Here is a 14,753-nt window from a genome sequence, read left to right on the forward strand (position 1 = left end):
TGTCCTGTGTCCTGCGTTTCTGCAGTCCTCCCCCAACATTGGGTGAACGAGGATGAGGATCTCTCCAACCAGCAGAGGAACTTCAGAGTTGAACATGAGAAACCGGACCCTCCGCTTTATAAAGAGGAACTGGAGGAACCAGAACCATCACTGATTAAAGAGAAGAAAGAAGGGTTCTACAACAGTCAGCTTGATCTGAAGCAGGAGACTGACACCGTAATGGAGATTCCTACTTATGAGGAAGATGAGAACAGTGAAGCAGATCTAAACAATCAGAGCTTTAATGTAACTGATAGCCAGGATGAAGAAGGAAACCAACATGAAGAATCAACATCAACTACAGATGAAGAGACAGACCCACAGAACAGAGATCAGAGGAAGAGGAGGGACAGAAGTCATGTCCAAAGTGTGGACAGCTCTCACATGTCAGAAGGTCAGTGTGAAGGCTCGTACACACCGGGACAAATTTTGTGCACACCAACGTGAAATCTCCACGTGTAAAAGCGGCATTTTTTTAAAAACGCCTCGGGTTCGTTTTTTGTTTTGACCCGCCGCGTCAGAAACTATACGACCAATGAGAATGGCGATTTTGCACACGTGTCTGGAGCTTCTGAAGTTACAGTAAAACACAACTTGGGGGCGCTCAAACATCAAACTGCCTTACTGAGCACATATACCAGCGAAGAAGATAGACGCTACTTGGCGTCTATCTTCTACACTGCCGCAAAGAAATAATGACGGACATTCTAAAATATCCCCGAACCAAGCACCAGTTGGAGCTACTGGTGCTTGAAATATTCATGTTTTCTTTGTATGATTCTGACAAGCGCGAAAATACTTTCTCTCTTCTTCTGAGGGAAAAGCGACTTTAAGAAGCATGAAGTTGCACAGCGCCACCTTGTGTACAGGAGTATTTCTGTTTTACATTAAGCGCTATCTAATGTCAGGGAATGAAATTGCATGTTCGCTCGGCTCATCATCAGCGAAAATCGCCTGGGTGTGAACACAAAAAACGTGGCGAAAAACGCTGGTGAATAACGCCTGGCGAATATTCGTCCCGGTGTGTACAGGCCTTGACTCTGATGTTAGAAAAAATCCACAGAAGGCAAATCTTGGTAAGAAATACAAACAATCTCAAAAAGAACTATCCCTCCTGACTACATGGGTCTAATGAAAGATGTTAAATCTGTTTTAGGGCCCGTACACACCGAGAGGAATTCGCGCGCGATATTCGCCGAAGTTTAACGCCTTGTGAATAAACAAAGGGCACCAAGGTGAGTGTGCACACCGAAGCGGAAAACGCCACGCATCAAAGCGTCCTTTTTTTTGAAAAATGCCTCGGGTTCGTTTTTTCGGTTTGAGGCAAAGGACCAATGAGAATGGTGCTTTTGCACACGTGTCTGGAGCTTCTGAAGTTACAGTAAAACACAACTTGGGGTGCTCAAACACAAAACTGTTTTGCTGAGCACACATATGTAATGGCGAAGAAGATACACGCCAAGTTACATCTAAACTGCCAGTGCAAATACACTGCCAGTGCAAGGCAAGATGTATGTAGAGTTGCTGGTCTCGTTGGTGTCATAACACAGAGAACTTAATGACAAACGCGACAGCGATTACAAAGATCTTGATAAAAGAGAACTGTTATGGAGTGGTATTGCACAGCAAATGGGCCTTGATGGTGAGTTTCATTTAAATGTACGTTCCTACAAACGTTTCACAATCGCCATTGTTTGTGTGCTGTAGTGGAGGAGGTAAAACACAAATGGAAAAGCCTCCGAGATACATACACACGAAAAAAGCATGAAGAAGATTGCCGAAGTGGACAGGCTGCTAAAAACACGAAGAAGCCGTGGAAATTCATGAAGGTCATGGAGTTCCTCGCAACATCAACAGAATTTCGAAGGTAATATTATCATTAGAACATTACAATACATAGCTGTGTGAGTGCTGCCATAATGCATTGACATTAAATATTGATTAACATGATATCATTGCATGTTCCCTGTTCACAATGCGATCACACCTCTAGTTCAATATATTAGTTTATGTACTGTGTATAGGTAACCTCTGCTGAAATTTTGCTGCCTGACATATGGTACATTTAAATTAGTATGAATCTAAACAAAATTAGTATTTAAACATTAAGCTCTGGAGTATTTTGTCAAAATGGCTATGAATCGGTGGCATGGCCCACATTGTGAGTTATGTTTCTGATGTAAACTGAATTTGTCTTTACATTGTTCACAGCGATATTTCTCATGAAAATATGGATGAAGGGGTTGATCAAGTGGTCGTTCAAAAAGATGTCAGCGACAGAGAAGCATCTGCAAGCACGTCTTCAGGATCAACCTTCTCCAGCCCAAATGTGACAAGGTCTACGTCAAACAAAAGAAAACGACCAGAGACACCAGACTTGTTGGACCGGTACATTTTAACAAAGGAAGCAAGGGAAAATGAGAAAGAGGAACGGAGAAGAGAGAAAGAGGAGCGCAGAGAGCAACGAAGAGAGCAACAAAATGATGAAAATTACTTGTTTGCTCTTGGCTTGATACCAGCACTAAGGAGATTGTCGCCAGCTGTACAGTCTTCAGTCAAACTCAGAATCCATCAGCTGTTGCATGATGCTGAGTTTGGCCAGGCCTCTTCTGCTTTTTTTTCACAGCAGTCGCCGGTGTCCTACCATCAGGTCCCCCCGCAGACCCCACCAAACTATGGCTGCTCTACTACTTCTTGGCTACCCTAATAGATGTTTACTTTATACATTTTAATTCTGTTTTTTTTTTTTTTTTTTTTTACATTCCAGAAATTTATTTGAAAATAGCTATTTCATACATTTTTATTTACATTATTGTTCACTTGCACTACAGTCATTGTGACTTATTTGCACAACCTTTTCTGGCTCCTTTGATTACTTTATGTTTGTGATTGTTATTGCAACTTATAGTTCATTAAAAATAAATAGTTTCATTTTTCCAAAAGAAATTGTGCATCAGTGACTTGAAAGTAATGTAGCATTTTGGGATTTGGCATATTTTTGGACATAAATATTCTTGACCTCTTATTGAAATAGCTATGTGCCCAATTATGGAGTCACTGCATTTATAGGCAACATCTACAGGAACACAACCATTATGGGCACAGCATTGTGCAGGGAATGAGAACATCTTAAAGAAAAAGTTAGTAAAAATGTTTATTAAAAATACACACTTTCAAAATGCACCTTACATTTAGTTGTAAATAAGTATATGTTGAAGGGACCAAATACATTTTACAAAAAAACTATGCTTTAACTTTGATAGAACTTGTTATATCAAAAATGTTAAATTTGCTGTGATGAGTGCTGCCATATTAATTAATGTAGAATCAGATGCAATAGATTTGATAGTGTATTCAAGTTCAGATTGTATATATACACATACACTAGCGGTTTTCACAATGGAAAATGTAGTTAAAATGGCTCAAATTTATAGGTTGATATTATCTGTTCCCCAGAGCATGGTTCACATGTTCATACTGCCAAGCAACTTCTCCTTCTGGTGAGTTGAAGTAATCTGCATCAACTAAGGCCAGCAATACAACGGAGAATGTACCTTTATAATTAAAGTAGAGAGAACCAGAGTTTGCAGGGGCCTGGATGAATATGTGTTTCCCATCCATGGCTCCCAAGCAGTTAGGGAAATTCCATCTTTCATGGAATCTCCTGGCTGTACTCCTCCACATCTCTTCAGTAGGCACTGGCAAATGTTCATCTCTGAGGCAGTCCCATAATGCATCACAAGTTTCACTCACTATTGAAGCCACAGTTGACACACCAAGTCGAAAGCTGGACGTAATAGTGCGGTACGAGTCCCCAGTGCTTAGAAAACTGAAATAGAAATAGACAAATACTAGTTTTTAACAACGCTTCACATATGTTTTTACAACATTCATTGAAGTGAATAAAAATGTAAACGAAATCACCGTAAATACACGGCGGTTTTGGATTTGGGAACCCAGATCGATCTGTTTTATTCTGTTTTATGCTGTTTTGTTTTACTCTGTTTTATGGAAATATTGTTAGGGAATAAATTTGTTAAACTTAATCCGGTGGAATCCCGTGGTTTGCTTCTTCTCGACTTTTTTGAACATGCAAGGAAAGTAATCTCAAAGCGACAGATTATTTTCCTACACTGTAAACTCAGTTTCTGATCTGTTTCATGATGACATCTACAGACATCCTACTGTCTCCAAGCTTCTTATTGGACATAACATAGCAAATGCCAAACTCCCAAACCATCAAATAAGAGAATATTTTAATGAAACGTCCTTTGCCTACATCTCAAATCCAAATTATATAACCCAATATTTTAATATTTTAGAAAAGAAACAAATACGAGCTAAATATTTAAAACTCCCCATTCCTCCTAAAGCCAAGGAAAGTAATCTCAAAGCGACAGATTATTTTCGACAGAAGGTTTTCTTTAAAACCTTCTCAGGTTTACCCTTCCAAGGAATTATTAAGAAAACGGTTTGGAATTCCCGAAAATTGTTGTTCTTTTTGTCATGTGGAGATTAAAACAACTGAGCATCTTTTCTTTGAAACATTTTATTTTAATGTCTTTTGGAATAGTTTACATTACAGGCTTTTCCCCAAGTTTTCACTTTTAGCAGACTTTTCTATTAAGATCATCATTTTTGGGTTTCTTTTAGAAAACAAAAACACAGAACTTATTCTGAATGTTGTAATTATTTTGGGTAAATTCTATATGCATAAATGTCGTTTCCTTAAAATCAAACCATTTTTTTCATAAAGAACTCTGCTCTTTTTTTTCATCTGTAAAATTCATGGAAAACAAACTTGCTATGGAACTTCAAAGTATCATAGGTAACTTGCAGCTTCTTGATAACCCCCTGAGTTAAAAATAATTAAAATGTCTATGTAAACCCCCCTTCATTCATTCATCATCATTACCGTTTATTCCCTTTTGGGGTCACGAGCATACACTGGGAAGAACATGCAACTCCACACAGAAAAGTCCCCCATTGATGTTGTGTTTTTTATGTCCCCCAGCTGGGACTTGAACCAGGGGCCTTCTTGCTGTGAGGCAAGAGTGCTAACCACTGCGCCACTCTCTCTGTATTATTAGTAAATTTTTACTTTATTTTATCCTGCATCTGTTTTTTGAACATGTCCAGTACTTTTTCTATGTTTCTATACCTTGCATTGTATACAACTGTCACAAACTGTTAACCTCAATTGTCTTTTTCAATAAAAAATAAATAAATAAATAAATAAAAATGAGGGTAATTTCCCATGGCACACTACACACTGGTTAAAAACCAGTGGTAGAGTTTAATAGCAACTATAGAAATTTAAAATTGTGAATGAAATGAAAAAAATTATGAGCTTTTATTGTCTAAGGCTAGATTTTTTATTTTTTTGTGGCTCCACTGTATACTGGTGGTACCTTGGCCACATGAGATGTCAAAACATTGCCAGTAAAAGGGAAAAAATGAAATAAAAATGATGCTATTAATATTTTGATAAACTCCATTAAACTTTTGTCTCATTTATGGTGATATTTATATTTTTATATCACACTTGTTGGATACGCCATTTAGACTCATACTATGAATAAAATTAAAATGCAAAAGAATATTAAATAAATCGCAAAATCAATTTAAAGAACTCTTCGGTCCGTTCTTGAACTCAACATTGTTCCGGTTTGTCAAATGTCAAAGCCTGTTACACTAGTGATCGTTACAACACGGAACAAAAAATCATACACGGGTCACTAGAAATGTAAAAAGTAATCGCAACTTATGATTTTACAGGGATTTTCACAGGAAAAAAGAGAAACTCGCGTCACGTCAGCCCGCAGATATGAATGAAAAAGATCAAATGCTTTCAGATCATTTGAGGCAAGGGTGGGCAATTATTTTGACTCGCAGGCTGCATAAGGTTCTAAAATTAGGTAGAGGGGCCGGACCAGGAGTGGATGCATGAAGTGAGAAAGTAATAACCTGTAATCTGGTTGAAAATTATATCTCAAAACAGAGCATTTTAGAGTTTTTAGGTTCAAACTTTTGTTCTCATTTTAGAGCCAAGTGCACTGCCGGCTTGATGTACCTTGTGTAAAACTAGGAGAAATGCTGTGTTCATGTGGTGTGTGAAGAATAGTTAGAAACTGCCTTTAACTTTTATTACACTAATGGTTTAAACTTAATTCACTGAGCATGTATTGTCATCTCAAAATTATATTACATTTGAAGAAAGCACAGCCAAACTATTGTTCTAACAGTTTATTCTCATCCCTTTTTCTGTGCATGTGTGATCTGCTGAGCAGGCCTCAGAGTTATCTTCACTTTAGCCTTGGAGCTTCTCTCCAGCAGTAACCTGTGGGCGTGATTTTCACAAGAGGTCCATCGGACGATCTTCTGAAAATGCCAATGCAGGCTTTTTATACCAAAGCCCATCCCTGAGCTCGTTGGTTCGGACTTTGAATGTACCATGTTCATCTGTCTGTCCCCTTCGTGTTTGTGCGAAGTAAAACCTCCACAAAAGCTAAGTATTGTCTCTGAGTCTTATTCATTCATTTCTGTGTGCTGGAAACTGAAGGGGAACGAACCAACCTAATATTTTTATTAATACAGTCCTTTCTAGAAAATCCAGTTTCCTCACATGGTGGTTAAATGATTGGAAGAATGAAAAATCACAAATCTTCCAACACCACATGTATGCTAGAGCGGGGCCCCAAACTTATTCTTGTGAGGGCCACAATAACTCTTTTTCTTTAAACTTTTATCTTTCTTTTATTGTGAAGTCCTATAGTAAAGTTTTATTAATTCATGATCCTTTTTTATAAAATAAATAACACTATGAAATAACTAAAAGACCAAATAAGTGTGATTTTTGAAGACAAAAGTCAGGAAAACCTACTGATACATTAAAAAGAAAAAAAGAACTAGTGGATCCTCTCCCGTCATTTCCCACTGAGACTTTGAAGGCAGCAGCTCCTCACACGTCTCAGTTAGCGCTAAAACTCTGCAGCTGTGTCAGCTGTGCCTGCACGTCAGTTGCTCATCCAGTAATAATGAAAAAAAATCTAATTTCTGTGTCTACTGCTGCAGCTACACACATATCTGTGTTACTTTTTCACCAGTACAGAGTTCCCTCGTTTATTGCAGGAGTTATGTTCTAAAAATAACCGTGATCTGTGAAATCCACAGAGTCTGATTGCAGACGTTTATGGCAGTAAAACTCCTCACTGCCTAAATACACTTTTCTCACACAAACATGAACATTTTCATCCTTTTCTCTCTTGTTTGAAATCTCACACCTTCATAGAAATTAGGTCTAGGATCTTAGAAAGAAAACAAAAGATCTGATCGTGATCACAGATTTCTGATCTGAAGAGCTTTGTGTTTCTGTACAGGAGACACGAAGGAGATTGATTGACAAGGCAATCAGGACAAAAAGCAGGATAATCGCTATAAAAGAATGAGCTAAACCGGGAAAGATCAACAGCGGAGTAGAAAGGGCGGACTGTCTTCTGTTCTATCAGACCTTGGATTTTAGAGGGTTTCAGGTTGGAGCACAGACTGCAGAAGGGTGGAAGAAATTGTCATATTCTATGCGGGTCTGCATCGTGTGGCCAGGTTAAAAAACAAAACAAAACATGGGTCTCTGATATTGTTCAGTGGGCCAGAAGAAACATGGAGGCAGGACCGATTCAACCCTTGCCCACCCCTGTTTTGAGGAAAAGTTGAACGTAAAGTAAATAGATATATCTGCAGATATGAATGAAAATAAACATTGTTATTCTACGACATCAGAGCTTTTTGGAAAAAAAAGTTAAACCAAACAAACAAACAAACTACAAACTGTATGTAAAGTAAAGGGGATATTTACTGCTAGAAATGTTGTCAATATAAAGATTAATCCTTAAAATATCATCTTTTGTGGAATTTTCCACCGAAAAACTAGCGAATATCTGCCATATTGTTTGTTCACGACAAGCAAAAACTCAAAAATCACGTGATCCTGAGAAAGCTCAAAGAAAATGAATATGAAAATAAAACATATCCATAACATAACAATTTAAGGGCCCGTTTTTGAAGAAGTACTATGTTTTTCCATGAGGACAAAAAAGAATACTGCACATTTTGGGATGAGACTGGGTTGAAAAAATGCTTAGTTTCAAAATATAAACGATTTCTTACCCTAAAAAATTATGTTATGCTCACATCTTTGAAAAAATACGTGTTTCATAGTGAATGCAGACCTTTGTATTTAAAGTGTCATGCAGATCTAGAACCAAAAGTGTAGAACAAAAACTAATTTACCCTTAGACTTACTTGGTTACATCACATACCCTGCTTTTTGGAACAGAATCCAGCTTTGGAACCAGCAGAGAAGCAGTTCACGTCCAATTTATTTTTCACAGATTAGATTGGTACAGAACACTGAAAACTAAAAAGGACAGAGGAACAGTTCTAATGTCTATTAGAAAACATGAATCACAAGAACACCAGACACAAACACCAGTCTGGTTCTTTATCCGCCTCTTCCTGAATACATTTTTAAGAAAAATCTTTTCCTCACTAAACTTGGTCTAACAAAATTTAAAAGGCAGTTACTATTTTTTGTTTAAAATAATAATCAAATGTTCACTGATCACATAAGTGTTAGAATAAAAGACGTTTACAAATCTTTCTAGTGTTGTCATGGTAACACACACATACACATACTCATCATCTCAGCATAAACTACACATTGAATCCATTCAAGATTTAACTCTAATAATACAGAACAAAACATTTTATTAACTAGTACATCTGAAAGAATTCATTTTGTGAAAATGTTTAACATTTTTGTGAAAACAGTAAAACTCATTGTCTAGCATCTGTCATGATTCTTCAGGCTAAGCGAACCCAGATGCTGAAACCCAGAGTAAGACAGGTAAGTGGCAGATGAGTAATCGTTTATTGATTCTCCGTGTGAGGCTGAGGTTTGGTCCCGGCGAGGTCCGAATGTGAAGATGGCTTGTGTTGTGGCGTGGCTGGAGGTTTTAACGCGGTCAGCGTACGGCGAGGAGTCTTCCGGTTCACTGGAACGGCTTAACTGATGACCCACACTGGTGTCACTCGTAACGTGGTTTCCTGAGGCAGGAGAATAGGAATTAGGTTGGGTACGTGAGCAAAACAAGATAGAGCATAGCAAGACCAGGCGAGTCACCGTAAGGGTTAACGATCTGGCGTCGGCTTGAGGCACTGGAGCTCCTTAAGAGCAGAAGTGATGATGAGGAGAGTGACAGCAGCTGGTGGCAATCAGGAGAAGAGTAAAACAGTGCTGGAGGGGGAGGAGTCTGCCAGAGGAACCATGACAGTACCCCCCCCTCAACGACCGCCTCCAGGCGGGCCAGGGCGCCGATCCGGGTGGGCACGATAGAAATCCCTGATGAGGGAAGGGTCCAGGATAAGGGAGCGAGAGATCCAGGAACGTTTCTCCGGACCGTAACCCTCCCAATCCACCAGGAATTGGTGGCCACGACCCCGGCGACGGACGTCCAGGATGCGGCTGACGGTGTAGGCAGGAGCATTGTCAATGAGCCGGGCGGGTGGAGGGGATGCGGAAGGGGGGCAAAGCGCGCTGTCCTGAACAGGTTTGACCTGGGAAATATGGAAGGACGGGTGGATCTTGAGAGCAGCGGGCAGCCGGAGGCGGACACAGGAGGGATTGATGACCTTCTCAATAGTGTAAGGACCGATGTAACGGGGAGCAAGCTTACGTGACGTGGCGTGAATGGGTATGTTACGTGAGGACAACCAAACCCGTTGACCAGGCAGGTATGTGGGCCCCACCACCCTGTGGCGGTTAGCAGAACGGCAGTTGCTCTCCTTGGTGCGGAGGAGAGCAGCCCTGGTTTGGTGCCAGATGTCTTGGCACCGCCGAAGATGGTCCTGAACCGAGGGCACTGCCAAGTCCAGCTCCTGCGAGGGAAACAGTGGTGGTGGGTACCCGAGGGCGGCCTCAAACGGGGACAATCCTGTGGCAGAGGACGGGTGAGAGTTATGTGCGTATTCGGCCCATACCGGATATTTCGACCAGTCCATGGAATTCTGAGCGGCCAGACAGCGAAGGGAGGTTTCCAGCTCCTGATTAGCTCTCTCAGCCTGCCCATTTGATTGGGGATGGTATCCGGAGGTGAGGCTAACAGAGGCGCCCAGCGCCGAGCAGAACGCTTTCCATACTTGTGAAACGAACTGGGGACCCCGATCTGAGACGATATCAGTGGGGATGCCATGGTGTCGGAAAACTTGCTGGACCAGAATTTCAGCTGTCTCTGTGGCTGTGGGCAACTGAGGAAGTGGAATAAAGTGAACAAACTTGGAGAAACGGTCAATGACAGTGAAGATTACTGAGTTGCCTTGGGAGGGGGGAAGACCGGTAACAAAATCCACAGCTATGTGTGACCATGGTCGACTGGGAGTAGGCAATGGGTGCAGTAGTCCAGATGGTGGATTATTAGAGGATTTGGAGCGTGCACACGTGGGACAGGCGGCAACGTACTCCCTGACATCCTTACCCATAGAAGGCCAGAAAAACCGTCTGCGGAGGAGGTTGAGGGTTCTGGCGACACCCCCATGGCAGGCGATGCGGGACGAGTGAGCCCAGGTAATTGTGTCCGATCTGAGGGATTGAGGAACATAGAGCGTACCATTAGGAGGATTGGGGTGGTCCGGTTCCTCACCTTGGGCCTGAAGAACTTTGGTTTCAATGTCCCAAGTGAGACTTCCAATGATGTAGGATTGCGGGATGATGTTGGCGGGGGTGCTGTCCAGTTCATCCGAGGAGCAATATTTCCGGGAGAGGGCATCCGGCTTGACATTACGACTGCCTGGTCTGTAGGTGATAGAGAAATTGAAGCGATCAAAAAACAGGCACCAGCGGGCTTGGCGGGAGTTTAGTCTTTTTGCCGAGCGTAAGTACGAGAGGTTTTTGTGGTCCGTCCATACGATGAATGGTTGGACCGCTCCCTCCAGCCAATGACGCCACTCCTCTAAAGCCAGTTTAATTGCGAGAAGTTCCCGATTCCCAACATCATAGTTCCGCTCCGCGGGGGAGAGTTTCTTAGAGAAGAAGGCACAAGGTTTTAATTTGCCGGACTTCTCTTCTCGTTGGGATAGAACAGCTCCTACCCCAGAGTCAGAAGCGTCTACCTCGACGATGAATTGTCTGGTAGGATCGGGTTGGATAAGGATGGGGGCTGAAACGAAGAGTCCTTTAAGAGTGTCGAAAGCCTTTTGGGCTGCTTGGTTCCACTGGAAAGGTCTGCTGGTGGATGTGAGTTGTGTGAGGGGCGCGGCGATAGCACTGTAGTTCCTGATGAATCGTCGGTAGAAGTTAGCAAACCCGAGAAACTGCTGCAACTTTTTACGAGATGTAGGGGGATCCCACTGGGAGACAGCTTCAATTTTGTCAGGATCAGGCCGGATACTGCCTGCCTCAAAAATGTAACCCAGGAATGGGATGACGGAGGAGTGAAACTGACATTTCTCTGCCTTCACAAATAGGTAATTTTCAGACAACCTCTGGAGCACGAGCCGAACCTGATTCATGTGTTGAGTGGGATCTTTGGAGTAAATTAGAATATCATCGAGATATACAAAGACAAATCTATTTATGAAATATCTGAGAACGTCGTTCACCAATCGCTGAAAAACTGCAGGAGCATTGGTCAGGCCGAAGGGCATGACCAAATACTCGTAATGCCCTAAGGGTGTGTTAAAGGCAGTTTTCCATTCATCTCCCTCCTTGACCCGAACGAGGTGGTAGGCATTACGGAGGTCAAGTTTGGAAAATATACGAGCTTCCTGTATGGAATCAAAGACTGAGCTAATAAGAGGGAGAGAATATTTGTCCTTAATAGTGATTTGGTTCAGCTCGCGGTAGTCAATACAAGGCCTGAGGGTCTTGTCCTTCTTCTCTACGAAGAAGAACCCTGCACCAACGGGAGATGACGATGGACGGATGTGTCCCGAGGAAAGTGCCTCATGGATGTACTTCTCCATAGCTGCTTTCTCAGGACCAGAAAGATTAAATAATCTCCCCTTGGGAAGAGTGGCTCCATCTAGCATATTTATGGCGCAATCGTATGGTCTGTGGGGTGGTAGAGAACTGGCTTTGGATTTACTGAACACGGCTCTTAAGTCATGATAACAGTCAGGTACGTTAGAGAGATCAATCTCCTCTGGACTAGGAGGAGAGGGGGCTGAAATAGAAGGAACAGCAGACCGAAGACAGTTAGCTAGACAAAACTCACTCCAATTAGAGATGCGGTGATGAACCCAATCACACTGTGGATTATGACGTTGAAGCCACGAGTAACCTAGCACGACGGGATTCTGAGGGGTGTGGGTGACGAAAAACTGGGTAAACTCCCTATGATTTCCAGAGGTGATAAGCAGTACAGGCTTAGTGTGGTGAGTAATTAAGGAGAGATGTTGTCCTCCTAAGCCGGCAGCTTTAATAGGGGTTTCGAGTCTTTCAGTGGGTAACGAGAGACGTGAAACCAAACTATGGTCGATTAGGCTGTGTTCAGCCCCAGAATCAATTAAAGCATGAAGGTCGGTGATCTTAGACGAATGGCAGAGCTTGACAGGAACAATAAGAAAGTCTTTATGTGTAGTAATGGATACACCCCCCCGCGGCCTGTCTTCTAGCGGGGGGTTCTGGAGTTTAAACGAGCAGTGCACTGGTTTACTTGGTGTCCCTGCTGTCCGCAGTAGAAACAGGCCCCCTCATCTCGCCGTCTTTGTCGTTCTTCTGCAGACAGCTTAGAATGGCCGATTTGCATGGGCTCTTCAGAAGCACTATGAAGTGTGGCAGATGGGGGGGTTAGCGGAGAGTGGTGAGTCATACCTGGGCTTTTACGAGGTTGAGTGGGCCTTTAATGTTGTCTTTCTCGTAAACGGGTGTCAGAACGGAGAGCCGCGGTGACGAGCTCCTCGAAAGAGTGAGTTTCGGGCTGCGTACATAGGTGATCTTTGATGGATTCATTCAACGATTGGTAGAATACTCCCCGTAACGCTGGATCTGACCATCCTGCTTCTACAGCCAGGATCCTGAAATCGATAACATGGTCACTAACCGATCGATTTCGCTGCTTAAGGGCTAAAAGCCTGCGGGTGGCCTCCTCTTGTTTTTTAGGTTGATCGAATACCAGTCGGAACTCCATGATGAAATGGTCGAAAGATAGGTGGGTGATAGGATTTACAGCCAGAAATGCTTGAGCCCATTGTAGAGCTTTATTGCGTAGGGAGTTTAATATTAATGTAATTTTACTATGATCTGACTGATAGTACCTCGGGGCTTGCTGGAACAGTAGGTGGCACTGTAGGAGGAAACCGCCGCATGCTTCGACATTACCCAGGAACGGCTCAGGTTGTAGGCGGAAGTTTTCCGGGGTCATAGCGGAAGCGGAAGTGGAAGCGTTGCTGGCAGCCGGGAGCGTAGCTGTGGGTGAAGGTGTAGACATTTGACCAGTTAGATCCGTTAAAGTTTGTGTCAAACCGTCTAGACGTCGAAACAGCTCTTGTTGGGCGGATGCAATTTGGGACAACGCGTCGGCTTGACGACCCAGAGCGATGCCTTGCAGATTCACGGCGACACGGAGTCCTTCTGGGTCAGCTGGGTCCGGAGTCTGGCCAGATCGTTCTGTCATGATTCTTCAGGCTAAGCGAACCCAGATGCTGAAACCCAGAGTAAGACAGGTAAGTGGCAGATGAGTAATCGTTTATTGATTCTCCGTGTGAGGCTGAGGTTTGGTCCCGGCGAGGTCCGAATGTGAAGATGGCTTGTGTTGTGGCGTGGCTGGAGGTGTTAACGCGGTCAGCGTACGGCGAGGAGTCTTCCGGTTCACTGGAACGGCTTAACTGATGACCCACACTGGTGTCACTCGTAACGTGGTTTCCTGAGGCAGGAGAATAGGAATTAGGTTGGGTACGTGAGCAAAACAAGATAGAGCATAGCAAGACCAGGCGAGTCACCGTAAGGGTTAACGATCTGGCGTCGGCTTGAGGCGCTGGAGCTCCTTAAGAGCAGAAGTGATGATGAGGAGAGTGACAGCAGCTGGTGGCAATCAGGAGAAGAGTAAAACAGTGCTGGAGGGGGAGGAGTCTGCCAGAGGCACCATGACAGCATCTTTACACATAGATTTAAATGTATTGATTTTTTTTTCTTTGGTTTTGATAATTGCTGCATAAAAAATATAAAATAGAAAGACTGTTGAAAAAAATCACATGATATCAATCCCATTAATAACGTTTGTTTTCAGCTAAAGTCAGAATCTAGAAAACTGTTCATTGTTATGTGTCAAATACTAACTTGTGTCTCCTTTTAATTGAGTGACTGCATCAATGTGTTATGGAGGCCAACAGTCTGTGGTTCTGTATTCATGTAAGGAAAGCTCAGACTGCTTTAGAGTAAATTAGAACATTATGGTTTGGTCTTAAGAGTTTTAAATTTTAAAAATTAACTAAAATATAAAGATTTATTAAATTTTTCAAATTTTCTGAATTACAGAAACTAAGGTCATCAGCTGTGCTGCAGAGGTAGAGTGGTTAACATCTCATAAGAAGATTGCAAGTTCAACTACCACTTTGCCCGTCCATGTGTCAAAGTGTCACTGGACAAAACTGAACCCCACATTGATCCTGCTGGTTATAGGTTGGTGCCAGTGTGAGACAGCACAAATCAATGTGTGAAT

At 42.4% G+C, this 14,753-nt stretch overlaps 1 protein-coding gene across 4 annotated transcripts in view; it reads left to right on the forward strand.

Annotated features, from left to right (window-relative positions):
• LOC144987836 (uncharacterized) overlaps positions 1–14,753 on the forward strand; it is a 147,783-nt gene that overhangs the window by 2,494 nt on the left and 130,536 nt on the right. Inside the window, exons 2-5 of one of the 4 annotated variants that reach the window (XR_013651508.1) lie at positions 26–1,115; positions 1,196–1,274; positions 1,747–1,906; positions 2,251–6,551. Coding sequence is in view for 2 of the 4 variants with exons in the window: in XM_078937382.1 (XP_078793508.1) it covers positions 26–433; positions 1,747–1,906; positions 2,251–2,746 (1,064 nt within the window). In the remaining 2 variants the exon portion in view is untranslated. Of the gene's footprint in view, positions 1–25; positions 1,116–1,195; positions 1,275–1,746; positions 1,907–2,250; positions 6,552–14,753 lie in introns of those variants that run through there. The other 3 variants (XR_013651507.1, XM_078937382.1, XM_078937384.1) reach the window with 3 other exon arrangements.

Source organism: Oryzias latipes, chromosome 2 (genome assembly GCF_053564925.1).
Source record: "Oryzias latipes strain Hd-rR chromosome 2, Olatipes_Hd-rR_3.1".
Lineage (NCBI taxonomy): Eukaryota > Metazoa > Chordata > Actinopteri > Beloniformes > Adrianichthyidae > Oryzias > Oryzias latipes.